The sequence below is a fragment of the Coregonus lavaretus genome (assembly GCF_964263955.1).
Source record: "Coregonus lavaretus genome assembly, chromosome: 11".
Taxonomy (NCBI): domain Eukaryota; kingdom Metazoa; phylum Chordata; class Actinopteri; order Salmoniformes; family Salmonidae; genus Coregonus; species Coregonus lavaretus.
In genome coordinates, this window is record NC_139998.1 from 48,343,323 (window position 1) to 48,369,923 (window position 26,601).

Here is a 26,601-nt window from a genome sequence, read left to right on the forward strand (position 1 = left end):
TCTTTAATGGAAGCTTCTCTAATGTCAAACATGTAAAGTGTAGTGTACCGCAGGGAAGCTGTCTAGGCCCTCTACTCTTTTCAATTTTGACCAATGACCTGCCACTGGCATTAAACAAAGCATGTGTGTCAATGAAATGCTGATGATCAATGTTCACTCAAAAAAAAAAATCTGTCTGAGCAAATTTCAGGTCTGCTGAGTGCAAACTTGAACGTTGTGAGAATTCTGTGCAACTTCCAGCGCGCGTTTATTGTGAACACTGAGGCTGTACCTGCTTTAAGTTAATTTTAACAGTAGCCATGTAGGCTACTGTGGCTATTTGATCTTAATGTAGGCCTATCAGAGTGGCCTACCATCAAAAACAATGGAGAAAACTAATCCCATAACATTTTTACATGGAAATAGCTGTTTTATCATTCAGACTAAAGTAGCAGCCAATGTGTGGTGTTCAATGTAGGCCTACATTCTATGAGACTTTTGAAAAAAAAGAACATGCAGTGCTTGACATGAACCTGTTTATCCACTTGTCCTTCAGACAAGGAGGTGACTGAAAATGTTGTTGTGTTGTTTGATGCAAGAAATCACTTTAATGAACAAAATAAAATGCATTATTATTCCCATACCATTATTACAGAGAATCAGACAAATTATGCTACACTCTGCCTATTGGCTACTTAGCTAATTCAAGCCTGTCTCAAAATACAACACTGCCCCTTTAAGACAAAACAGCTTTACCTGACTCGCTTTTCAAAGATGTCTAGAAATGTACACATTTTGTGCTCTTGTAGGAAACAATCACTCCCCTATTGCTGATTACAAATGATCTATAACTGGGCCAATAACTCACTAACTAGCAAAGGATATGAACAAAATGTGCACACGAGGCTACATGCAGCTCTCGTTTTGATCTCAAAACAAGCGCATCAATTATCTATTTACATATAGGCCTACTGCGGCTCTGATTATTTATGCCGCAGCGGTCTGTGTAGAGTACGGGCTGAGTAGTGCGGGTCAATGCAATAGAATCCTACTCCGATGCGTTCTGCCTACAACAAAATCTGTTGCGTAGTTTGTTTTGTTTCGGTATGTTGCATTGACAGTGGATAATATTGCGTTGATTCGATCACAATTACCACAGTAAAGGGAAATGTTGATAGTGTTTACAGGGAAAACTCTAGAACTGTGGTCAACAACCTTTTCTGAGTCAAGATCACTTTGAGTCAAAATGCAAGCCGAGATTTACCGCACATTTTTGTAAAACATGACTTTAAAAATGTAAGCCTATGCAACATTAACCAATTAAAAACAGTTCTGTAGCAATGAGGTTTGTGCAGTAAGCTATGGGCCCAATACATTATCACCGCATATTGGCTTTGCTTGAATTGCCCTGCCAATTGCATTGTTGTTCAGGCCATTTTTTAAAATTATATTTCAAAATTTGAGGTAGGCTATATGATCATACCGGTAATAGCTCCGTTGTTGTGTTACTTGTGAAGCACAGCTGAGTCAGCATACATTTAAATAATTTGCTTTTTATTTTTATTTTACTGGGCTGATGGTGACTGCATCTGATGGTCAGTCTCAGCGGAGGGAGAGAGCAACAGACTGAGGGTCCGCCTCTCAACATCCCTCCTCTCCCTTTCCTACACTGACACTGACCAAAAAGGGACATCGTCTTCCAGCTGATGGCGAAACTCTAGTCGCACCACATTATTTCTGCCTCATGCACAAATTCATGTTGTTACTCCTATGAACAGAGAAAGTGAAATATTCCTCGACCCAAGCCGCTAATAATAACAACAACGCAAGCCTATAGATACACTTTCCTACTCATTCATTACTGCTGCAGTACTTGTTGTAGCGCTGAGTGGAAATAGGAAGAATGGCAACAGTTCGCCTACACGGCGCACAGGGCAGCTGAATCGGGTGCACCTACTGTCAAAATAGGCTTTATTGTTGGTTTTTTTACAGAAATGTTTGGCGATCGACTAGGAATGCCTTGGAGATCGACCAGTGGATCGCGATCGACCGGTTTGTGACCACTGCTCTAGAAAGGAGTGAAGTTCAATCTTGTGCTGCTCTCTGTGGGCTGATATTTCTGCACCGCAGCCCGGGGAGCTGCATGGCAGTCTTAGAGGGAACGCTGCTGATGATTCAACCATTTACGCATCAGCAACCACAGCTAACGAAGACACTGAAACCCTTAAAGAGTTGCAGTCTGTTTTGGAATGGGTGGCCAGTAATAAACTGGTCCTGAACATCTCTAAAACTAAGAGCATTGTATTTGGTACAAATCATTCCCTAAGTTCTAGACCTTAGCTGAATCTGGTAATTAATGGTGTTGCTGTTGAACAAGTTGAGGAGACTAAATTACTTAGTGTTACCTTAGATTGTAAACTGTTATAATCAAGCACGTGGCCAAGCACGCCTCCAACTCAATCATCAAGTTTGCAGACGACACAACAGTAGTAGGCTTGATTACCAACAATGATGAGACCGCCTACAGGGAGGAGGTGAGGGCTCTGGGAGTGTGGTGCCAGGAAAATAACCTCTCACTCAACGTCAACAAAACAAAGGAGATGATCGTGGACTTCAGGAAACAGTAGAGGGTGCACCCCACCCCACCCCCTCATCGACGGGTGGAAAGCTTCAAGTTCCTTGGCGTACACATCACTGACAAACTGAAATGGTCCACCCACGAAGACAGTGTGGTGAAGAAGGCGCAACAGAGCCTCTTCAACCTCAGGAGGCTGAAGAAATTTGGCTTTGCACCTAAAACCCTCACAAACTTTTACAGATGCACATTTGAGAGCATCCTGTCGGGCTGTATCACTGCCTGGTACGGCAACTGCACCGCCCGCAACCGCAGGGCTCTCCAGGGGGTGATGCGGTCTGCCGAACGCATTACCAGGGGCAAACTACCTGCCCTCCAAGACACCTACAGCACCCAATGTCACAGGAAGGCCAAAAAGATCATCAAGGACATCAACCACCCGAGCCACTGCATATTCACCCCGCTATCATCCAGAAGGCGAGGTCAGTACAGGTGCATCAAAGCTGGGACCGAGAGAATGAAAAACAGCTTCTATCTCAAGGCCATCAAACTGTTAAATAGCCATCACTAGCACATTAGAGGCTGCTGCTGCCTATTGAAATCACTGGCCACTTTAAGAAATGGAACACTAGTCACTTCAATAATGTTTACATATGTACAATTGAAGTCGGAAGTTTACATACACTTAGGTTAGTCATTAAAACTCGTTTTTCAACCACTCCACAAATTTCTTGTTAAATCAAATCAAATTTTATTGGCCACATGCGCCGAATACAACAGGTGCAGATATTACAGTGAAATGCTTACTTACAGCCCTTAACCAACAGTGCATTTATTTTTAATAAAAAAGTAAAATAAAACAACAACAAAAAAGTGTTGAGAAAAAAAGAGCAGAAGTAAAATAAAATAACAGTAGGGAGGCTATATATACAGGGGGGTACCGGTGCAGAGTCAATGTGCGGGGGCACCGGCTAGTTGAGGTAGTTGAAGTAATATGTACATGTGGGTAGAGTTAAAGTGACTATGCATAAATAATTAACAGAGTAGCAGCAGCGTAAAAAGATGGGGTGGGGGGGCAGTGCAAATAGTCCGGGTAGCCATGATTAGCTGTTCAGGAGTCTTATGGCTTGGGGGTAGAAGCTGTTGAGAAGTCTTTTGGACCTAGACTTGGCACTCCGGTACCGCTTGCCGTGCGGTAGCAGAGAGAACAGTCTATGACTAGGGTGGCTGGAGTCTTTGACAATTTTGAGGGCCTTCCTCTGACACCGCCTGGTATAGAGGTCCTGGTATAGAGATTAACAAACTATAGTTTTGGCAAGTCGGTTACGACATCTACTTTGTGCATGACACAAGTAATTTTTCCAACAATTGTTTACAGACAGATTATTTCACTTATAATTCACTGTATCACAATTCCAGTGGGTCAGAAGTTTACATACACTAAGTTGACTGTGCCTTTAAACAAGCTTGGAAAATTCCAGAAAATGATGTCATGGCTTTAGAAGCTTCTGATAGGCTAATTGACATAATTTGAGTCAATTGGAGGTGTACCCGTGGATGTGTTTCAAGGCCTACCTTCAAACTCAGTGCCTCTTTGCTTGACATCATGGGAAAATCAAAAGAAATCAACCAAGAACTCAGAAAAATAATTGTAGACCTCCACAAGTCTGGTTCATCCTTGGGAGCAATTTCCAAATGCCTGAAGGTACCACGTTCATCTGTACAAACAATAGAACGCAAGTATAAACACCATGGGACCACGCAGCCATCATACCGCTCAGGAAGGAGACGCGTTCTGTCTCCTAGAGATGAACGTACTTTTGTGCGAAAAGTGCAAATCAATCCCAGAACAACAGCAAAGGACCTTGTGAAGATGCTGGAGGAAACAGGTACAAAAGTATCCACAGTAAAACGAGTCCTATATCGACATAACCTGAAAGGCCGCTCAGCAAGGAAGAAGCTACTGCTCCAAAACCGCCATAAAAAAGCCAAACTACGGTTTGCAACTAAACATGGGGACAAAGATTGTAGTTTTTGGAGAAATTTCCTCTGGTCTGATGAAACAAAAATAGAACTGTTTGGCCATAATGACCATCGTTATGTTTGGAGGAAAAAGGGGGTCGCTTGCTAGCCGAAGAACACCATCCCAACCGTGAAACACGGGGGTGGCAGCATCATGCTGTGGGGGTGCTTTGCTTCAGGAGGGACTGGTGCACTTCACAAAATAGATGGCATCATGAGAAAGGAAAATTATGTGGATATATTGAAGCAACATCTCAAGACATCAGTCAGGAAGTTAAAGCTTGGTCGCAAATGGGTCTTCAAAATGGACAATGACCCCAAACATACTTCCAAAGTTGTGGCAAAATGGCTTAAGGACAACAAAGTCAAGGTATTGGAGTGGCCATCACAAAGCCCTGACCTCAATCCTATAGAAAATGTGTGGGCAGAACTGAAAAAGCGTGTGTGAGCAAGGAGGCCTACAAACCTGACTCAGTTACACCAGCTCTGTCAGGAGGAATGGGCCAAAATTCACCCAACTTATTGTGGGAAGCGTGTGGAAGGCTACCCGAAACGTTTGACCGAAGTTTAACAATTTAAAGGCAATGCTACCAAATACTAATTGAGTGTATGTAAACTTCTGACCCACTGGGAATGTGATGAAAGAAATAAAAGCTGAAATAAATCATTCTCTCTACTATTATTCTGACATTTCACATTCTTAAAATAAAGTGGTCAGGGAATTTTTACTAGGATTAAATGTCAGGAATTGCGAAAAACTGAGTTTAAATGTATTTGGCTAAGGTGTATGTAAACTTCTGACTTCAACTGTATATACTGTATTCTATTCTATAATATTCTACTGTATCTTAGTCCATGCCGCTCTGTCATTGCTTGACCATATATGTACAGTGAGGGAAAAAAGTATTTGATCCCCTGTTGATTTTGTACGTTTGCCCACTGACAAAGAAATTATCAGTCTATAATTTTAATGGTAGGTTTATTTGAACAGTGAGAGACAGAATAACAACAAAAAAATCCAGAAAAACACATGTTAAAAATGTTATAAATTGATTTGCATTTTAATGAGGGAAATAAGTATTTGACCCCTCTGCAAAACATGATTTAGTACTTGGTGGCAAAACCCTTGTTGGCAATCACAGAGGTCAGACGTTTCTTGTAGTTGGCCACCAGGTTTGCACACATCTCAGGAGGGATTTTGTCCCACTTCTCTTTGCAGATCTTCTCCAATCATTAAGGTTTCGAGGCTGACGTTTGGCAACTCAAACCTTCAGCTCCCTCCACAGATTTTCTATGGGATTAAGGTCTGGAGACTGGCTAGGCCACTCCAGGACCTTAATGTGCTTCTTCTTGAGCCACTCCTTTGTTGCCTTGGCCGTGTGTTTTGGGTCATTGTCATGCTGGAATACCCATCCACGACCCATTTTCAATGCCCTGGCTGAGGGAAGGAGGTTCTCACCCAAGATTTGACGGTACAAGGCCCCGTCCATCGTCCCTTTGATGCGGTGAAGTTGTCCTGTCCCCTCAGCAGAAAAACACCCCCAAAGCATAATGTTTCCACCTCCATGTTTGACGGTGGGGATGATGTTCTTGGGTCATAGGCAGCATTCCTCCTCCTCCAAACACGGCGAGTTGAGTTGATGCCAAAGAGCTCGATTTTGGTCTCATCTGACCACAACACTTTCACCCAGTTCTCCTCTGAATCATTCAGATGTTCATTGGCAAACTTCAGACTTCCCTGTATATGTGCTTTCTTGAGCAGGGGGACCTTGCGGGCGCTGCAGGATTTCAGTCCTTCACGGCGTGTATGTTACCAATTGTTTTCTTGGTGACTATGGTCACAGCTGCCTTGAGATCATTGACAAGATCCTCCCGTGTAGTTCTGGGCTGATTCCTCACCGTTCTCATGATCATTGCAACTCCACGAGGTGAGATCTTGCATGGAGCCCCAGGCCCGAGGGAGATTGACAGTTATTTTGTGTTTCTTCCATTTGCGTATAATCGCACCAACTGTTGTCACCTTATAATAATAATAATAATAATAATAATATGCCATTTAGCAGACGCTTTTATCCAAAGCGACTTACAGTCATGTGTGCATACATTTTTACATATGGGTGGTCCCGGGGATCGAACCCACTACCCTGGCGTTACAAGCACGGGCTCTACCAGCTGAGCTACAGAGGACCTTCTCACCAAGCTGCTTGGCGATGGTCTTGTAGCCCATTCCAGCCTTGTGTAGGTCTACAATCTTGTCCCTGACGTCCTTGGAGTGCTCTTTGGTCTTGGTCATGGTGGAGAGTTTGGAATCTGATTGATTGATTGCTTCTGTGGACAGGTGTCTTTTATACAGGTAACAAACTGAGATTAGGAGCACTCCCTTTAAGAGTGTGATACTAATCTCAGCTCGTTACCTGTATAAAAGACACCTGGGAGCCAGAAATCTTTCTGATTGAGAGGGGGTCAAATACTTACTTCCCTCATTAAAATGCAAATCAATTAATAACATTTTTGACATGCGTTTTTCTGGATTTTTTTGTTGTTATTCTGTCTCTCACTGTTCAAATAAACCTACCATTAAAATTATAGACTGATCATTTCTTTGTCAGTGGGCAAACGTACAAAATCAGCAGGGGATCAAATACTTTTTTCCCTCACTGTGTATATGATATGTTGTGAAATTGTTAGATATTACTTGTTAGATATTACTGCACTGTCGGAGCTAGAAGCGCAAGCATTTCGCTATACCCGCAATAACATCTGCTAAACACGTGTATGTGACAAATACATTTTGATTTGATTTGAAAACATATAGATTCAATGGTTGTAAAGATGGGGAGAGGTCTGTATGTAATAAAGAGATGCTCTGCTTTTTTGACACCACACTCCACAAAGCAAGTCCTGCAGGCTCTAGTTTGATCTTATCTTGATTATAGTCCAGTCATATGGTCAAGTGCTGCAAAGAAAGACCTAGTTAAGGTGCAGCTGGTCCAGAACAGAGCGGCACGTCTTGCTCTTCATTGTAATCAGAGGGCTAATATTAATACTATGCTTGCCAGTCTCTCTTGGCTAAGAGTTGAGGAAAGACTGACTGAATCACTTCTTGTTTTTATAATAAACATTAATAAGTTGGAAATTCCAAATTGTTTGCATAGTCAACTTATTTACACACGACACTGACACACACACTTACCCCACCAGACATGCCACCAGGGGTCTTTTCACAGTCCCCAGTTCCAGAACAAACGCAAGGAAACAAACAGTATTATACAGAGCCATGAGTGCATGGAACTCCCTTCCATCTTATATAGCACAAGTGAACAGCAAACCTGGTTTCAAAAAAACAAATAAAGCAACACCTCACAGCACAACGCTTCTCCCCCATGTGACCTACTTGTTGTGTGTATTTATTGACATGTATGTTTAACTGATAGATGCACACACACACTACATGTTAATGTTTTTAAATGTATGTAAATTATTTTGTCTGTAATGTCTTTTTAGTTATACGTCGGACCGCAGTAAGACTAGCTGTCACCATTGGCGTCGGCTAATGGGGATCCCACGGGGGACCAGTACCAAAAAAGTATACAAATGTATGCACTCACTACTGTAAGTCGCTCTGGATAAGAGTGTCTGCTAAAGACTAAAATGTAAGTGTAAAAACAAATCTAATAAAATCCTTACCTGTAAATCAATCAATCAATCAACTACCAACCTTTCAAAAAAAATGAAGGAACCAAAGATATTTATAACTAGTTTTATAACTAGTTCATCAAGATAGTTCATCTGTTTCGTTTACAGTGGGCGCAAATACAGCACAATGGGCAGAACAAGCAAGGAGGTGGGCAAAGCCAAGCACTAGCTAGCGAGATCCTATTGGCGCGCTCTAGCAAGTATTTGCATATTTCCGTTAGGGAACGCCTCCTCTGTGAACGCCTCCTCTGTGAAGTGCGCGTGTGCACAAACTCTGCACGCTCCTTCTAAACAACGCAATTTTTTAAAACTTTGACAAAGCGTCAAGTCTGTAAAACGTAGTGCACTGTGTTCGTAACAGATGTTAGTTTTGGGAACAGAAAAATGTATTGAGATCAGATGTTTCATCGATGAGAAGATTACCTAAATGTCGGCTCAGTTTCACTTAGATCCATCCTCTTCCACTACCCGCGACTGGACTTCCTCTCACTACCATATTTGGTGGTGAGAAACCGTTCTAGACCGACGCTTCAGCTTTATAGACCCTATGACGTGTCTGGGTTACCCCTTCGTCTGTACCATAAACATCAATTTTACTTCAAGGTATTGCATTCTGGGAACAGATGTTATTTTATCCCGCGTCTTTTCTGTTCTCTAACGGCTTGTCCGTGAGATGAGAACACTACTTCCCATAATGCAAATGTACTTTTTATTTATTTATTTTTTATCAAAGTTGGTCCGTCTGCGGTGTAATGGAATTGGAAAATGAGAACAGCGAAAGGAGTAACCGAGCAGATAAAATGGAAAATATTGCAAAAATTGCACATTGATATCAAATATGCAACAGTACGGCAGTTGTATTAGCGACGGTTCGTTATGACAGACGTTGCACAGTGTTCTGTCTTGCTCCGTTTTTGTTGTTAGCTACATGGACGTTGAACTAGCTGGCTAGCCACCTCCCTGTTACGAGCAACGCCGGGGTGTAACGTTGTTCTTCGTTTAGGCTTCGGCTCATCACCGTACTGCAGTATGTTACAGTGGCCGAAAGGAGGGCCAAGGCTCGGTGATAGCATTTGAGCGTCACCGCTGTGCAAGAGCAGCGTTAGTTCACACCATTTGTCAACAATGCACAACCCGTTGCAAGCTATAATTATTACCATCTTTTATGCAAGTTAGCCTGTCAGCTTAGTCAGTAGCTAATATTATGGCGCAGTACAGAAATTAATAGCCAGTAACATTTCAGTGCCGTGGGACAAGTGCTGCTGGTGCATTCCGAAAAGGTATGAAAGTTAGTTTTCTTGGTTAGGTTGTGAAACAGTTAAGCTATATGTCTGCTAGTTTCCAACTTGTAAATAGTCTGTTTGTGTACATCAAGTAATATTAAAGTGATTTTTCATTATTGTATCATATATAGCTACATAATTATCATGTCACTTCCATCTGCACAGCGATAAGGGATCATACAAGCAGGATGGAGCGAGGAGGCATCATGGAGCGAGCAGGCAGCATCCAGCTGGATGTCCCGGACTTCAGCAACTCTGTTCTGTCCCAACTGAACCAGCTGCGTATGCAGGGGCGGCTGTGCGACATAGTGGTGAACGTGCAGGGCCAGAGCTTCCGTGCTCACAAGGTGGTGCTGGCAGCCAGCTCCCCTTACTTCCGAGACCACATGTCGCTGAGCCAGATGAGCACTGTGTCCCTGTCAGTCATCCGCAACCCCTCTGTGTTCGATCAGCTCCTCTCATACTGCTACACAGGGAGGCTGTGCCTGCAGCTGGCCGACATCATCAGCTACCTGACGGCCGCCAGCTTCCTGCAGATGCAGCACATCATTGACCGCTGCACGCAGATCCTGGAGGGCATCCATCTAAAGATCAGCCTGGCGGAGGAGGAGCTGGGGGCCGGAGGGGGGCAGCAGGGGCACAGGGGGGCTGGGAGCTTGGAGGAAAGAAGAAGAGGAGGTGGGGTAGGAACATCAGGGGGCTCGGGCTCCCTCAGCCCGCGCCACAGCAGCCCCAGGGTTCTGGGCCCTCAAGGAAGCAGCGGCGGAGGGGCCATGGATATCCGAGAGGTGGGAAGCCCAGCGGGGGAGTCCATGAGCCCCCAGTTGGTGGAGCACAGCGGGCTGGGCCCAGAGGGTCTGCCTGGGGGGATGGAAGTGGGCAGCAGGCTGGGGAAGGAGCCCATACTGCGCATCAATCGGGCCGGCCAGTGGTACGTGGAGGCCGAGTCGGAGAGGGGGAGCGGCGGTGAAGAGGGGGAGTCGGTGCGGGTGGTGGACGGTTTGAGGATAAAGACGGAGAGGGTGGAAGAGTGGACGGGGGCTGATACCCAGGAAGAAGGCAGCGGGGCGGAAGAGGGAGCAACCATGATGATTGACACGTCCGGGTGCAGCTCGCTGGTTCAGGAGGGTATTGTCACGGGGGCCAAGAGCTCTCAGCCCTCCAACAGCTTCAGTGAGACAGAGAGGTGGGTACAAGTTCCAGGGAAGCAGTCACTTTATATAATATATATGCCATTTAGCAGACGCTTTTATCCAAAGTGACTTAGTAATGTGTGCATACATTTTTTTCCTATGAGTGGTCCCGGGAATTGAACCCATTATCCTGGCGTTGCAAGAGCCATGTTCTACCATCTGAGCTACACCATATAAAAGGAGTGTGCATGCAAGTTTTAAACTGAAGTACAATTCAGTACAAAGTACCTCAGAAAAGCACTTTGGGTAACATTTAAGGTTAATGAGTGAAAATTCTATACAAAAGCAGCCTACTGTATGTATTGCTAATGGAAGATGGAGTGCTAAGGTAAATGGCTAGGTGGACCTGCCTGCCGATGAGGTTTGAGGATCCAGTATCTCTGTCCTGTCAGGTTTAGTCCTACTGGCAGTGTGGTGGTGATGGCAGAGAGACCGAGAGCCAAGAGTGAGTCACCCAGCAGAGCGGACGACCAGCGCCATCCCAGCTCACAGGTATGTGTCACCCTTATCGACTGGCATCCTACCCTGGTGGTCAGCACTCTACATTCCCACCATACATCGCTAGTCCAAAAAAAGCTATCTTTCAGTCCAGGGGAGATCAATGATCTTTTAAGGTCACAAGGCAAGGTTATGGATTGGTACACTAGCCAGTTACATCCTCAATGATAATAGCACTGAGCTGTGTGCTCTATGATTAAGGGGAATCATGCATGTTGTGTGCATTCCTCATGGACACGTACAAACTGAATAGAACAGCGCCGGAGGAGATGGCTGCCGTTTTACAGCCCTCTAACCAATTGTACTCATAACTCTATCCTCCTGATTCCTGCTTATAAGCAAAAACTAAAGCAGGAAGCACCAGTGACTCGGTTAATAAAAAAGTGGTCAGATGACGCAGATGCTAAGCTACAGGACTGTTTTGCTAGCACAGACTGGAACATGTTCCGGGATTCTTCAGACAGCATTGAGGAGTACACCACATCAGTCACTGGCTTCATCAATAAGTGCAGCGATGATGTCGTCCCCACAGTGACCGTACATACATACCCCAACCAGAAGCCATGGATTACAGGAAACATCCGCACTGAGCTAAAGGGTAGAGCTGCCGCTTTCAAGGAACGGGACTCTAACCCGGAAGCTTATAAGAAATCCCGCTATGCCATACGACGAAACATCAAACAGGCAAAGAGTCAATACAGGACTAAGACTGAATCGTACTACACTGGCTCTGACGCTCGTCGGATGTGGCAGGGCTTGAAAACTATTACAGACTACAAAGGGAAGCACAGCCGTGAGCTGCCCAGTGACACAAGCCTACCAGACGAGCTAAACCACTTCTATGCTCGCTTCGAGGCAAGCAACACTGAAGCATGCATGAGAGCACCAGCTGTTCCGGATGACTATGTGATCACGCTCTCCGTAGCCGATGTGAGTAAGACTTTTAAGCAGGTCAACATTCACAAGGCCGCAGGGCCAGACGGATTACCAGGACGTGTACTCCGAGCATGTGCTGACCAACTGGCAAGTGTCTTCACTGACATTTTCAACATGTCCCTGACTGAGTCTGTAATACCAACATGTTTCAAGCAGACCACCATAGTCCCCGTGCCCAAGGACTCTAAGATAACCTGCCTAAATGACTACCGACCCGTAGCACTGACGTCTGTAGCCATGAAGTGCTTTGAAAGGCTGGTCATGGCTCACATCAACAGCATTATCCCAGAAACCATAGACCCACACCAATTTGCATACCGCCCCAACAGATCCACAGATGATGCAATCTCGATTGCACTCCACACTGCCCTTTCCCACCTGGACAAGAGGAACACCTACGTGAGAATGCTATTCATTGACTACAGCTCAGCATTCAACACCATAGTGCCCTCTAAGCTCATCACTAAGCTAAGGATCCTGGGACTAAACACCTCCCTCTGCAACTGGATCCTGGACTTCCTGACGGACCGCCCCCAGGTGGTAAGGGTAGGTAACAACACATCTGCCACACTGATCCTCAACACGGGGGCCCCTCAGGGGTGCATGCTCAGTCCCCTCCTGTACTCTCTGTTCACCCATGACTGCATGGCCAGGCACGACTCCAACACCATCATTAAGTTTGCCGACGACACAACAGTGGTAGGCCTGATCACCGACAACGATGAGACAGCCTATAGGGAGGAGGTCAGAGACCTGGCCGTGTGGTGCCAGGACAACAACCTCTCCCTCAACGTGACCAAGACAAAGGAGATGACTGTGGACTACAGGAAAAAAAAGAGGACTGAGCACGCCCCCATTCTCATCGACGGGGCTGTAGTGGAACAGGTTGAGAGCTTCAAGTTCCTTGGTGTCCACATCACCAACGATCTATCATGGTCCAAACACACCAAGACAGTCGTGAAGAGGGCACGACAAAGCCTATTCCCCCTCAGGAGACTGAAAAGATTTGGCATGGGTCCTCAGATCCTCAAAAAATTATACAGCTGCACCATCGAGAGCATCCTGACTGGTTGCATCACCGCCTGGTATGGCAACTGCTTGGCCTCCGACCGCAAGGCACTACAGAGGGTAGTGCGTACGGCCCAGTACATCACTGGGGCCAAGCTTCCTGCCATCCAGGACCTCTATACCAGGCGGTGTCAGAGGAAGGCCCTCAAAATTGTCAAAGACTCCAGCCACCCTAGTCATAGACTGTTCTCTCTGCTACCGCACGGCAAGCGGTACCGGAGTGCCAAGTCTAGGTCCAAAAGACTTCTCAACAGCTTCTACCCCCAAGCCATAAGACTCCTGAACAGCTAATCATGGCTACCCGGACTATTTGCACTGCCCCCCCACCCCATCCTTTTTACGCTGCTGCTACTCTGTTAATTATTTATGCATAGTCACTTTAACTCTACCCACATGTACATATTACCTCAACTAGCCGGTGCCCCCGCACATTGACTCTGCAACGGTACCCCCCTGTATATATAGCCTCCCTACTGTTATTTTATTTTACTTCTGCTCTTTTTTTTCTCAACACTTTTTTTGTTAAAAATAAATGCACTGTTGGTTAAGGGCTGTAAGTAAGCATTTCACTGTGATGTCTGCACCTGTTGTATTCGGCGCATGTGACCAATAAAATTTGATTTGATTTGAAACACAGAGGCTATGTGATGATGATGATGCAGGCCCTGTGGAAGTCCTTAATCACATTTCATAAATACTCCATAATACATAAATACTTTCCCCAACACCCATGACTGCAGCTTATAATAAGGGTCTTGATTAAGACATAACTATTATGGGAACCCATGACAGAAGTGTGGTGCCTTCGACAACAATTCCACCTGCAAATAGCAATTATACACTGAGTGTACAAAACATTAGGAACACCTTCCTAATATTGAGTTGCACCCCCTTTTGCCCTCAGAACAGCCTCAATTCGTCGGGGAATGGACTCTTCAAGGTGCCGAAGGCATTCCACGGGGATGCTGGCCCATGTTGACTTCAATGCTTCCTACAGTTGTGTCAAGTTGGCTGGATGTCCTTTGGGTGGTGGACCATTCTTGATACACACGGGAAACGGTTGAGTGTGAAAAACCCAGCAGCGTTGCAGTTCTTGACACAAACCGGTGCGCCTGGCACCTACTACCATACACCGTTCAAAGGCACTTAAATCGTTTGTCTTGCCCATTCACCCTCTGAATGGCACATATACACAATCCATGTCTCAAGGCTTAAAAATCCATCTTTAACCTGATTTAAGTGGATTTAACAGGTGACATCCATAAGGGATCATAGTTTTCACCTGGTCAGTCTGTCATGGAAACAGCAGGTGTTCCTAATGTTTTGTACAGTGTATTACAATGAGTGTTGACACAAAGTCTGAGATGTACCTCTTGTTTATCTGTGGTTTGTCTGCCAGGGGGAGGAGCAGGCTGTGTTCGGCGGCTACGAGGAGTACCTGCGTGAACAGGTGGGTGACCGCTGGTTCCGCTACAACCCTCGACTCACCTGCATCTACTGCTGCAAGTCCTTCAACCAGAAGGGCAGCCTGGACCGCCACATGAGGCTGCACATGGGCATCACACCTTTCGTGTGCCGCATCTGTGGCAAGAAATACACCCGCAAGGACCAGCTGGAGTACCACATCCGCAAGCACACAGGAAACAAGCCCTTCCATTGCCACGTCTGCGGCAAGAGCTTCCCCTTCCAGGCCATCCTCAACCAGCACTTCCGCAAGAACCACCCGGGCTGCGGCCCTCAGGAAGTGGCCCACAGCGCCTCCCCAGAGACCACCACTGTCTCCTCCCGGGGGGGCCAGAACGAGGAGGGGTCGCCCAGCCAGGAGGAGCCAGAGGGGGGTACCGGTGGAGGTGGGGCCTCTTTCAGAGAGGGTGTCCAGGCCTCTGTCTCCACCACTGGGCCTGATTGACCCAGTGGACCAGGGAGGGTGATGGTTGGGGTATAGGAGGACAGGGTATATGTTTGGCTGGGGGCAATTAGGCTATTGGTTTGTACTCTCCTGCCAGGGGAGGAAAGAAAATGTATCTTGAAGTTGCTTCAAAGGAAAGGATGAAAAGGGGAGTAGGTGATTTTCAGAGGGTTTCAAGTCCATCCAGGGTGTGATTTTTATAAACATTTAAAAAATCCTTTCAACTAAACAGCAGGGACAGGAGAGCGATGCAACAGAGTAGTTTAATAGGGCACTTTGTAATATGTCGTTATTTATAAATGATATTTCCGCTTTAAACCACATCTACCTTCACAATACAAACATGAACAGATTAAGCCAACGCATGAAGAAATGCCACAAACTCCCAATAACCTCACAACACTGAATGCAGTGGTTTTTATTTGACTATTTTCTTATGTTACAGTTTTATACTTTTGTATTACTGGTTTTACAGGTTCAGAATGCAGAAAAATAACAGGTTGATCTGGTCATAATTTGTATTAATATTGCCAAAATACTGTACCAGTATAATATCTACATACCTAGTCAATTCTTGCCTTTTGTCTTGAGACAATCTTGAGCAGTTGAGAGTCCGTGATAGATAATCAGACTCCTCTTCATACAGTATATGGGCAATTCCACATGAATAGTAGATATGGCCCAGTGAACAAAACCAGTTAATTTGGTAGTGAGTAATGGGTAAAATGATTAAAATAACACTTCACTTTATTGACTGATGTTGGTCTTATGACCATTTTATGTAATGCGTCTTAACACGGCTAAATGCGTTCAGAAGTATACCATTATTTAATCAGTGCAACATTTTTACAGATGTATTAAGATATTGGCAAAGGTAAAAGAGGCCTTTAAAGAGGACTCTTGTTAATCCATATGTATTTGACCCATATCTCCACATTCTTCAACCAGCTGCTGAATGCATACTTCTATACAGGAACACTTAACACAGGAAACTCAATGTTTTTTAACCTCAGATAAGCTACAATAAAACTCTTACCTCTCACACATCACTACGCAATATAGCTCTGCTCCAAGCAGATTGGTCGATGCACTCAGCCGAATTGACAGTATGTTTTCTCATTTTTCTATGTTGTGGTTAACTACTTTTTTTTTTACAAGTGACTTGTTTTTGCATAAGCGTGTGTCTTCGGAACATTTTTATCTAGCTCTGACAATGTATCTGGAGGATGTAGAGACGAGACAAGATTGTAATGGAGGACACTCGTATCCCTATTGGGGGTGTTCTAAGGAAGAGAGACGAGACTCTGCAGCTGTACTGTAGTACCACCCAAGAGAAAGCCGGAGCCCACTGATGCTACAGATGTCCCAACACCAGAGGATAGACACTCAGCCTGCATGCTTGCTACAGTGGAGTGTGTTCCACTGGAAATCAATCATTAAGAAGAGGAGGCATCCAAAGGAATTGAGAGGTCAAGCCAAGGGTTGGATTTCCCTCCCTCGAAGGGAGGCCAAAATAACTACGCCAAGCACTTCAAGAAAGGAGGGGTATATATCGCAAATTCATATTTAAACAAATGTAACTTTAAAAAAACAATGTATGCAGATAAAGGGTAGCACAGTGGATTGGCCGTCACTGTTCTTTTCTTTTAGAACTGTGAATCATTTGTGCGTGTGACGGGAGTTAATGAATGGGTGTATGCAAGTGGAAAAACATTTACCGATTGGTCCACTGGGTTTTTCTTATCCGAATTGAGAATGCGTTACACATCACCACAGTACACCTCGGTTAATATTCGTCAGACATAAACAGATCAACATTTGTTATATCAGGTATTTTTGTTTGTATTTTTGTTTACCGTTTTTAAGTTTACTCTGTTTGTACGTAACTTTTAAGGGGTTTTAGATAAACCATTATGCTTGGGCTACCTGCAGTGAAATCTTACAGCAAGCCTTATTTAGCAAGTGCAGCTAAACAATGATTAAATATATACTGAACAAAAATATAAATGCAACATGCAACAATTTCAAAGATGTTGAGTTACAGTTCATATAAGGAAATCAGTCAATTTAAATAAATTCATTAGGCCCTAATCTATGGATTTCACATGACTGGGCAAGGGCACAGCCAATCGGAATGAGTTTTTCCCCACAAAAGGGCTTTACAGACAGAAATACTCCTCAGCACCACCTCAAATGATCCCGCATGTGAAGAAGCCGGATGTGGAGGTCCTGGGCTGGCGTGGTTACAAGTGGTCTGCGGTTGTGAGGCCGGTTGGACGTACTGCCAAATTCTCTGCCAAATTCTCTAAATTACATAGATTGTGGATTGGCGGCTTATGGTAGAGAAACAGCTCTGGTGAACATTCCTGCAGTCAGCATGCCAAATGCACGCTCCCTCAAAACTTGAGACATCTATGGCATTGTGTTGTGTGACAAAACTGCTCATTTTAGAGTGGCCTTTTATTTTCCCCAGCACAAGGTGCACCTGTGTAATGATCATGCCGTTTAATCAGCGTCTTGATATGCCACACCTGTCAGGTGGATGGATTATCTTGGCAAAGGAGAAATGCTCACTAACAGGGATGTAAACAAATTTGTGCAAAAAAATTGAGAGAAATAAGCTTTTTGTGCCTATGGAAAATTTCTGGGATCTTTTATTTCAGCTCATGAAACATCGGACCAACACTTTACATGTTGCGTTTATATTTTTGTTCAGTATATGTATTGATAACATATGTTCTTTTTTAAATGAAGACACCATTATGGCAGTAGCAATGCAGCTATTATCTTATATTGAAACTAGGGATGCACAAATTTGGAAATTCTTGGTCGATAACCAATATTTTCTTGTCCATGATGGCTGATACCAATATGGCATTACAAGTATTGTGTGAACAACTAGCTATTCATCAAAATACATTTTTTTAAATAATTAGTTAAGGTCAAACATATTTTCACCTAGAAACACTTTCCATTGCACCTTGTGTGTCATTTTATGTGTCAAAAAATGTAATGTAAAATGTAATTTTATTGTAGCTCAGATTTAAAGCACCAATCAGCAGTTAAAACAATAACAAAGTGTACTCCCCACCCCTGTTTCGGTAAAAAGCTGAGGGACGGGTCTTGAGAAATGAAACCACTCAAATTCATAGACAAAGTTATGGATGCAAGAACTGACCATCCATGCTTAAATAATGATAGTTTAAACCATGTTTTGAGGCTATATAGTTTGTTTACATTTACTTTCTTTACAAACATTGAGTAAAACAATCTTATTTTGGGTTCTGATGGGGTTCGACAGTATGTTATATTATTCAAGAATCAATGGGTATATATAATTCATTTGAGTCCAACCATGTATGTAGCAACTGCCGATTGCCCCTTTAACACTATAAGTCCAGAATATCAGTCGTTTCTCAGCCATTATCGGTTGATACCGTTATGAAGGCAGATACAGTATCATGCATCCCTGATTGAAACATAAGTACTTGAATACTCATGGTCGTAGCATGAAGATTCTTTACAATGAGATTGCTTCAGCTAACAAGATTTGAAGATTGTCTTGAATTGTTCATTGATGGAAGATTTAAGTGAACATTTTAGTCACACTCCCAGTTAATGCGTGTAAGCCAGTGGTCACCAACCTTGGTCCTGGAGAGCAACAGATTATGCTGACTTTAGAATTAAAACATTCCAGTGCATGCATAGCATTCCGAAGTAGAACTAAAGTGGAATCATTTTAATTGACAGTAGATTTTCAGATACAGTAGATTTCATTCATCTTAGAGGTATAGTACATTACAAACCTTGATGCTGGCAAACCTGGAATCCAGATTGAAAAGTTTTCCTATATTATGAAAATGTGTAAAAAACGATTTTTAAACAATTACTATGAAACAGAATACAACTCATTTTGTTAAAAATAATAATTCTCACCAGGTACCAGGTTTGCTTGATTTACATTTGGTTTGAATAGCCTTTTGGTGGGGTTTGACCAAGATTTATTGTTTCATGCCTTTTTCTTTGTTTATAACTAAAATGGCTTTTGTTAATTTTTTTTATAGGCTTTAACTGCGCAGAAGACAAATGTGTATTTGTATGATTATTGAACCCTTGTATGTGGATTGTTACTGCTGAATGTAGATCAATGACAGGAACAAGCTATCGTGAACTAGCCTCTAGTTTGAGCAAACAACAGATTTATGGCGGTTTTCATCGTCTCCACTTACCTCTATGTCCTGTGAAGATTCTTACTAAGCTAGTGAGAGGATGTCAATAATACAGATATAGTTTATTGAAGTACTGTCCTTAAAAGTCCTGTTTTGACCCATCTGTCCAACTGTGAAAAACAACATATGTAGCTAAAAAATGTTAAGGAATCCAAACATTTCAGTTACTTTAATGAATGGTCAAGCTGAGCCCATATTTAGCAGCGATGCATGTCTTTGTCATAGGTTTTTAATGCCAAACTTGGGAAAGTTCCTTTATCTATATATTTTCTCCAAAACTTGCCAAATAATGATTTATTAGGTGATATTTAATATACTCTACATTTTATTGTGCTATTATGTCCTTGTTTTGCTGATTCATTGAGCTCTTGTGTCTTATCAGATATATTATTTAACAGTTGTCTCAATGTTTATACACAAAGATGCATACGTACAGTGCATTCGGAAAGTATTCAGACCCCTTGACTTTTTCCACATTGTTACAATACAGCCTTATTCTAAAATTGATTAAATATTTTTTTTCCCCTCGTCAATCTACACACAATACCCCATAATGCCAAAGCAAAAACAGGTTTTTAGAAATTCATGCAAATGTTTTAAAAATAAAAAACAGAAATACCTTATTTACATAAGTATTCAGACCCTTTTCTATGAGACTCGAAATTGAGCTCAGGTGCATCCTGTTTCCATTGATCATCTTTGAGATGTTTCTAAACTGGATTGGACTCCATCTGTGGTAAATTCAAATTGATTGGACATGATTTGGAAAGGCACACATCTGTCTATAATAAGGTCCCAAGCCATGAGGTCGAAGGAATTGTCCGTATAGTTCCGAGACAGGATCGTGTCGAGGCACAGGTCCCCAAGAACACAGTGGCCTCCATCATTCTTAAATGGAAGAAGTTGGGAACCACCAAGACTCTTCCTAGAGCTGGCCGCCCGGCCTAACTGAGCAATCGGGGGAGAAGGTCCTTGGTCAGGGAGGTGACCAAGAACCCGATGCTCACTCTGAATGAGCTCCAGAGTTCCTCTGTGGAGATGGGAGAACCTTCCAGAAGGACAACCATCTCTGCAGCACTCAACCAATCAGGCCTTTATGGTAGACCGGCCAGACGGAAGCCACTCCTCAGTAAAAAGGCACATGACAGCCCGCTTGGAGTTTGCCAAAAGGCACCTAAAGACTCCCAAACCATGAGAAACAAGATTCTCTGGTCTGATGAAACCAAGATTGAACTCTTTGGCCTGAACGCCAAGTGTCACATCTGGAGGAAACGGAGCACCATCCCTTTGGTGAAGCATGGTGGTGGCAGCATCATGCTGTGGGGTTGTTTTTCAGCGGCAGGGACTGGGAGACTAGTCAGGATCGAGGGAAAGATGAACAGAGCAAAGTACAGAGATCCTTGATGAAAACCTGCTCCAGAGCGCTCAGGATCTCAGACTGGGGCGAAGGTTCACCTTCCAACAGGACAAAGACCCTAAGCACAAAGCCGAGACAACGCAGGAGTGGCTTCGGGACAAGACTCTGAATGTCCTTGAGTGGCCCAGCCAGAGCCCGGACTTGAACCCGATCTAACATCTCTGGAGAGACCTGAAAATAGTTGTGCAGCGACGCTCCCCATCCAACCTGACAGAGCTTGAGAGGATCTGCAGAGAAGAATGGGAGAAACTCCCCAAATATAGGTGTGCCAAGCTTGCAGCGTCATACCCAGGAAGACTCGAGGCTGTAATCGCTGCCAAAGGTGCTTCAACAAAGTACTGAGTAAAGGGTTTGAATACTTATGTAAATATGATATCCGTTTTTAAAAAATTACAAATTAGCAAAAAAAAAAAAAACTGTTTTTGCTTTGTCATTATTGGTTATTGTGTGTAGATTTGAGGAAAAACAACAATTTAATCAATTTTAGAATGAGGCTGTAACGCAACAATGTGGAAAAAGTAAAAGGGTCTGAATACTTTCCGAATGCACTGTATATCCAATATGGTTTTGACCACAAAATGCTTACTCCAACAAATCATTAAGCTATGTAATTAATGACTTAAAGTAAAATATGACATTAAAAATATATTCACTAAAAAAAAATCTCAAAGGAAATGGAATATATTAAATGACAATATTTAAAACGTTCCCTGTCAAGTAAGGTACAAAACCAGCTGTGGTCTTGCAAGATCTTGCAGGTTATATGTGAAATTTATTTTTTATTTTGCATGGTCCTGTTCCTGAAAAAGAAACATGTATTGATTACACTGTAAAGGCCAAAGGTTGATTTGTTATTGTTTTTGATAATGTGAAAATGGGTTACTTCACAATAACCACTATATCATTTTCTTCACGAGTACATATTAAAGTACATTCTTCTTAAAGGAAATACAATTACTCATTCTTAAATACATCACAAAGTGGTCCACTGTTCATCCCATTTGGTTTATTTTAGATCGATACAGAGATCAGAAATAGGCAGTTACATGACATGAAAGTTTACATTGGGGAATGACAAATCTGAAGTGTGTGTGTGATCAGGGGTCACAGGGGTCAGCCACTCGGCCAGTGAACACTATGGTGTTGATGGTGGACTCTCGGATGAGCAGGAGGAAGGGCCGGTTGGCCACAAACACCTCCCGGTTTAAGTTTATGGAACGGCCGATGGCCATTACAACCGTGGCAGCAGTCGCCTCACTGCCTTCCTCATTCACCTGCAACAGTTGTTTATTTGTTAAGCTACTGGACAAAAATGGTTTGAAAGTTTATGATTTCCATTGATTTAATCAAGTTTATCGATGATCTTCTTTGCTTGTTAATTGTCCAATTAGGCCTAGTGCCCCACCAGATGAACGTTTGATCTGTTAATTATTATTTTTTTAAATCCCCAGCTACTTTTAGTGATGATCATTATGGATTTTTTATCATGATCCTTATGGATACTGTACATACCTCTAGGAATGCTTTATGGAATGCATCTGAAATATACAGATCATTCGTCTCATCTTCCAGGATGCCTGGCAGGCTGGCGTCCTTGGGGCTGAAGAGGTCCTCGAGCCCCATGGCCTGCAGTTTCTCCTTCAGACTGAAGCTGTCTTCGATGCGGAAGCGTGGCAGCTTCACCGACACCGAGGTTTCCCTCATGTTATGCAGCCAGCCAGTCAGCTTCTTCAAGTCCAGGTTCTCCTCCACCTTAGAACATCATCGGCAGAGCGGAAATTCAGTGTGATACAGTACACTATAATTGTCAGTGAATAGTGTAAATGATGACAGTAGGCACCCACCTCAGACAGGGGTGTATCTTTGAGAGGTAGGATCAGCACCATGGTCATGTCCTCTCCACGGTACGGCAGCTCCAGCACCTGCACCTTGTCTTCCATGAACCTGCCGTAGTGGAACTTGGTCTCCTGGTACATCATGGACACTGGGCACGTCTTTGACTTACTCACATAGAAGTCAGCCTTGAAGACATTCTTTTTGTCAAATTTGCTTTTCCACTGACCCTGTGAGACAGCAGAGGAGAAGGCGGCAGTTGAATGGAAGGAAATAGGTGCCTGGGTGGTGGCTATGGAAGGCCGAGGAGGCCAAAATTAAGTAGTTTTGGCTCAAAAGGCCCTCCATAGGCAGAGAGGAAATAAACTCAACACACCTTGAAATAGATTGTGTTGACCAGGACCAGCACAGTGTTGGAGTTCAGCGAGTCCTTCGGCAGGGTGTTCCGAATCCTGTTCTCAGTCTTGTTTGCGATCCAATCGTTGATGGTCACCCGTGAGAGCTCTGGCTTCTCCTAAAATACCCATGTTCACAGAATTGCATTTCTACATGTCTAGAATTGCTTTGGTTCAGAAAGTATTCACACCCGTTGACTTTTTCCACATTTTGTTGTGTTACAGCCTGAATTTAAATTTGATTCAATTTAGACTTGTCACTGGCTAACACACAATACCCCATAATGTCAAAGTGGAACTGTTTTTAGAAATTGTTACAAATTAATTAAAAATGAACAGCTCAAATGTCTTGAGTTAATAAGTATTCAACCCCTTTGTTATTGCAAGACTAAATAAGATCAGGAGTAAAAATGTGCTTAACAAGTCACATAATAAGTTGCATAAACTCACTTTGTGTGCAATAATAGTGTTTAACATGATTTTTTTATGACTACCTCATCTCTGTACCCCACACATACAATTCTCTATCTGTAAGGTCCCTCAGTCGAGCAGTGAATTTTGAACAGATTCAACCACAAAGACCAGGGAGGTTTTCCAATGCCTGTAAATAAGATTTCTGTATTTAATTTTTTATAAATTTCCAAAATGTCTAAAAACATGTTTTCACTTTGTCATTATGGGGTATTATGTGTAGATGGGTGAGGAAAACATATTTTATCCATTTTGAATTCAGGCTGTAACAACAAAATGTGGAATAAGTCAAGGGGTATGAATACTTTCTGAAGGCACTGTAATTACTCAGCAGTGTGAGTGCAGATAAATACCATGTAGCAATGCTCAACTTCAGTGCAAGTAATTGATTAGACTTAACGCTGGTCCATAATAGTAACAAGTGTTTTTTAACTCTTGAACACATTGTTATTAAAGAGTATATAATATATATTTGTGATGTGTGAAAACGCTAAATTAAGTAGCAGGCTATGGACAATGCAAGCGGGAAAGACCTTGAAGTTGAGTGGCATGAGTTTGGCTCCATACACCAGCTCACTGATATTCTGGTAAATCTCATTGAATGCCAGAGACTTTTCTCCGAAAAGACGATTGGCGGAGATCAGTTCTGTGGTCTTGTCTTTCTTGCGGTACAGGCGACAGTTTAGCTTGGCGAAGAAGAAATGCACTTGGTCCGACGTCTTCTCTTTGATTGTGTCAAACTCAAACACCTGAATTAAAGATTGAGACAGAGATCAGACATTGGGATGCCCTGAGCTGTTATTAGTTGTGGCTATTCATTTATTTTAATCACTGCAGGAGGAGCAAGAAAGAGTGTGAACGTGAATTGACAGAAACCCCACATTTCTAAGTTCTTCCAGCCTAATGTGTATGAAAACTAATGCTGAATGAGTCATATACTTGTAAATGTATAGTAACAGTCTCAATCTTGGTTTTATATATTGGCCTTTTGATTTGGGTTACCAGGCCCATTTAACAGTCCTGTGGGTTACGCTTCAGACCCCTTACATTCATAATCTGTTTGAGCGTGTTGTTGCAGGCGCCCAGCTTGGTCATAGCGAAGGCTGAGGAGATGCTGATAGGGGACATGAAGATGTTTTCCTCGCTGGGTTTGCCCTGGGCTAGCTGCTTGAACAGGGACAGAGCGAAGCGACTGTTGGCCTTGGACAGCTCCCACACCCGGGGATTGGTGTTCTCAGGGACTTTTTCCGGGTTAGCGTCCCCTGTCGTGGCTTCGTCCTCGGGGCTGCGGTAGATGCACCTGGGCTCCAGGGGCACGTCTTTGGGCTTGGCATTGCAGATGTCTTTGAACGCCTGGGAGGTTGACAGCAAAGGCAATAGCAGCCCCAGAGTCCACACAAACTGGGGCAGCCTCATTCTGCGGGGAGAGGGGTCTGGGTCAGGGTCAGGGTATAGCAGGGTTAATCAACTCCTTTGGTCTTTGGTCAGTGGCTAATTTAGAAACCAGCTATCTGTGTGGACTCTGGCCGATCGATGGCATGTAAGGATCAATGAAGTACCAGGGGAAGGGGAACTAGAAGACACTGCAGCTCTAGTGGACAGTGCAGCCAAAGACAATATGAAAATAGGCGGAAACTACTTCTCCAGTAGAAATTACCGATCACACGTGTAGGCAATGTCATGGCGACGTTGGCTAGCTAAGCTCATGCGCAGAAACACGCCATTGGATCTAACCGTCGTCTTGCGCGGAACTGTGCATTTGCAGACCGTCAAATCAAAGGCACAATATAAAGTTGTTTTTTACTAAATGAAAACGTGTGTTTGTCACTTTCACACGGTTGGAGTAATAACATGTTCAACTACTAAAGACATTGGCTCAAATCTAGGTTGTGCCTTTAGGAAAATTAACAAAAAGGAATCCTTTTTCACTTTTCTCATTGACTTCTCAAACCCCGGGCCTGGTCTGTTTCGCAAGTGTTCCCGAAAGTCTTGCGAAGTTGCGCCTCTAGGTGTATAGAAACTGTGCTGCAGCTCTCAAGGACTAGCGTTGGTATAGTGGTGCTATTTCCCCTAATGCAGATTTGATCTTTAAGATACCTTGAAATACTGCTGTGTTAATCATTCAAAACAATATAATTCCAATAAAAGCATGTCATATCATTTGCTTTAACACATTCAAAATGACTTTCATCCATCCCCCTCCCTAACCTAAGTCACCAGCCGCCACTGCAGCACACATTCTAACCAACACCAACACTTTTGAAAATAACTTCCACAGTCCAACATTTTCTTTACATAGTGGGAGACTGTGTAAAATAGGGAAACGCAACGTACAAAAACAAGAACCAAAGCAAACACGGGGGCTATCAATTTATTTGGGGATAATTCATAATTGTAAAGAATTTCCGCTGTTAGCTCTCCCAATACGTGATCTTCTAGTAACGCGTCGGGGGTATGTTATGGTATCACCTTATTAGAGGCAGCAAACAGTGCCCATTACATTTTCTTTAACGTGTATAATATTGTTGTCCAGCTCTTGTAAAACGTTTGGATGCGCGCAAAACCTCTCATGAAATTCATAATTGTCAACTCTAGAGTGCCATCTAAGTATGTATAGGAAAGGGATTACATTATCAACTAGGAACTACACATAACAATGAAAAACAAATTAAAATGTTGAAGTTTGAAGACTTAAAATAGAATACCATTTATGTTGAGAAGCTTTGAATTGATTGTGTTTATTCAGCTAGCCATTGACAAATAAATACCTGTTGCTAAATACGTGGAATCTTTGAACATGCAATTTGAAGCCAATCTCACCCTGGCATAACCTCTTTCAACCAAATTAAACTCTACGTAACAATATTATTATTATGAATTTACGCCTTACCTGAGGTATATTTTCCTTGTAAATTACTGTGTAAGTCTCCGCTGCTATTTGAGCTTGCGAGTCCCTCATAGGGGACAGGGTCAGTGTCCTGCAGTGCGCGGGGGCTGGAGAAAGGACCATTTACTCAGCTCAACCTTTGAAGTATTGATCGTTGGTCCCACATCAAGTGACCCAATGTTCTAATGTCTTCGCAAGTATTTGTTCATA

General features: G+C 43.3%; 2 protein-coding genes across 5 annotated transcripts; one reads left to right on the forward strand and one right to left on the reverse strand.

The window, feature by feature from the left end:
* Positions 1 to 7,309: 7,309 nt before the first annotated feature.
* On the forward strand, positions 7,310 to 16,780 carry LOC311137097 (zinc finger and BTB domain-containing protein 37-like). 2 transcript variants are annotated; one of them, XM_084171429.1, is made up of 4 exons: positions 7,310 to 8,229; positions 9,721 to 10,741; positions 11,141 to 11,240; positions 14,650 to 16,780. In XM_084171429.1, exons 2-4 carry the CDS (start codon positions 9,744 to 9,746, stop codon positions 15,157 to 15,159), a joined length of 1,608 nt encoding a protein of 535 aa, XP_084027555.1. In that variant the 5' UTR covers positions 7,310 to 8,229; positions 9,721 to 9,743; the 3' UTR covers positions 15,160 to 16,780. The 2 variants fall into 2 exon arrangements, with proteins under 2 accessions (XP_084027555.1, XP_084027556.1); XM_084171430.1 differs by lacking the exon at positions 7,310 to 8,229 and adding an exon at positions 9,027 to 9,552.
* A 5,011-nt stretch (positions 16,781 to 21,791) lies between these two features.
* LOC311137737 (antithrombin-III-like) lies at positions 21,792 to 26,529 on the reverse strand. 3 transcript variants are annotated; one of them, XM_084172304.1, is made up of 7 exons: positions 26,395 to 26,485; positions 24,552 to 24,921; positions 24,038 to 24,253; positions 23,015 to 23,152; positions 22,650 to 22,868; positions 22,318 to 22,557; positions 21,792 to 22,079 (listed from the first exon to the last, which is right to left on the reverse strand). In XM_084172304.1, the coding sequence occupies exons 2-7, from the start codon at positions 24,918 to 24,920 to the stop codon at positions 21,903 to 21,905; spliced, it is 1,359 nt and encodes a 452-aa protein (XP_084028430.1). In that variant the 5' UTR covers position 24,921; positions 26,395 to 26,485; the 3' UTR covers positions 21,792 to 21,902. The 3 variants fall into 3 exon arrangements, with proteins under 3 accessions (XP_084028430.1, XP_084028431.1, XP_084028432.1); XM_084172305.1 differs by having other exon boundaries at positions 24,552 to 24,937; positions 26,395 to 26,474; XM_084172306.1 differs by lacking the exon at positions 24,552 to 24,921 and having other exon boundaries at positions 26,395 to 26,529.
* Between the last annotated feature and the right edge of the window lie 72 nt (positions 26,530 to 26,601).

What these genes read in the sequence shown, in the direction of transcription:
- LOC311137097 (XM_084171429.1), top strand. Translation starts at nt 9,744, where the DNA reads ATGGAGCGAGGAGGCATCATGGAGCGAGCAGGCAGCATCCAGCTGGAT. An exon ending in AGCTTCAGTGAGACAGAGAG is followed by an intron (nt 10,742 to 11,140) that starts GTGGGTACAAGT and finishes CTGTCCTGTCAG; the next exon opens with GTTTAGTCCTACTGGCAGTG. An exon ending in AGCGCCATCCCAGCTCACAG is followed by an intron (nt 11,241 to 14,649) that starts GTATGTGTCACC and finishes TTTGTCTGCCAG; the next exon opens with GGGGAGGAGCAGGCTGTGTT.
- LOC311137737 (XM_084172304.1), bottom strand. Translation starts at nt 24,920, where the DNA reads ATGAGGCTGCCCCAGTTTGTGTGGACTCTGGGGCTGCTATTGCCTTTG. An exon ending in CGCTCAAACAGATTATGAAT is followed by an intron (nt 24,254 to 24,551) that starts GTAAGGGGTCTG and finishes TCTTTAATTCAG; the next exon opens with GTGTTTGAGTTTGACACAAT. An exon ending in TCCATAAAGCATTCCTAGAG is followed by an intron (nt 22,080 to 22,317) that starts GTATGTACAGTA and finishes CAACTGTTGCAG; the next exon opens with GTGAATGAGGAAGGCAGTGA.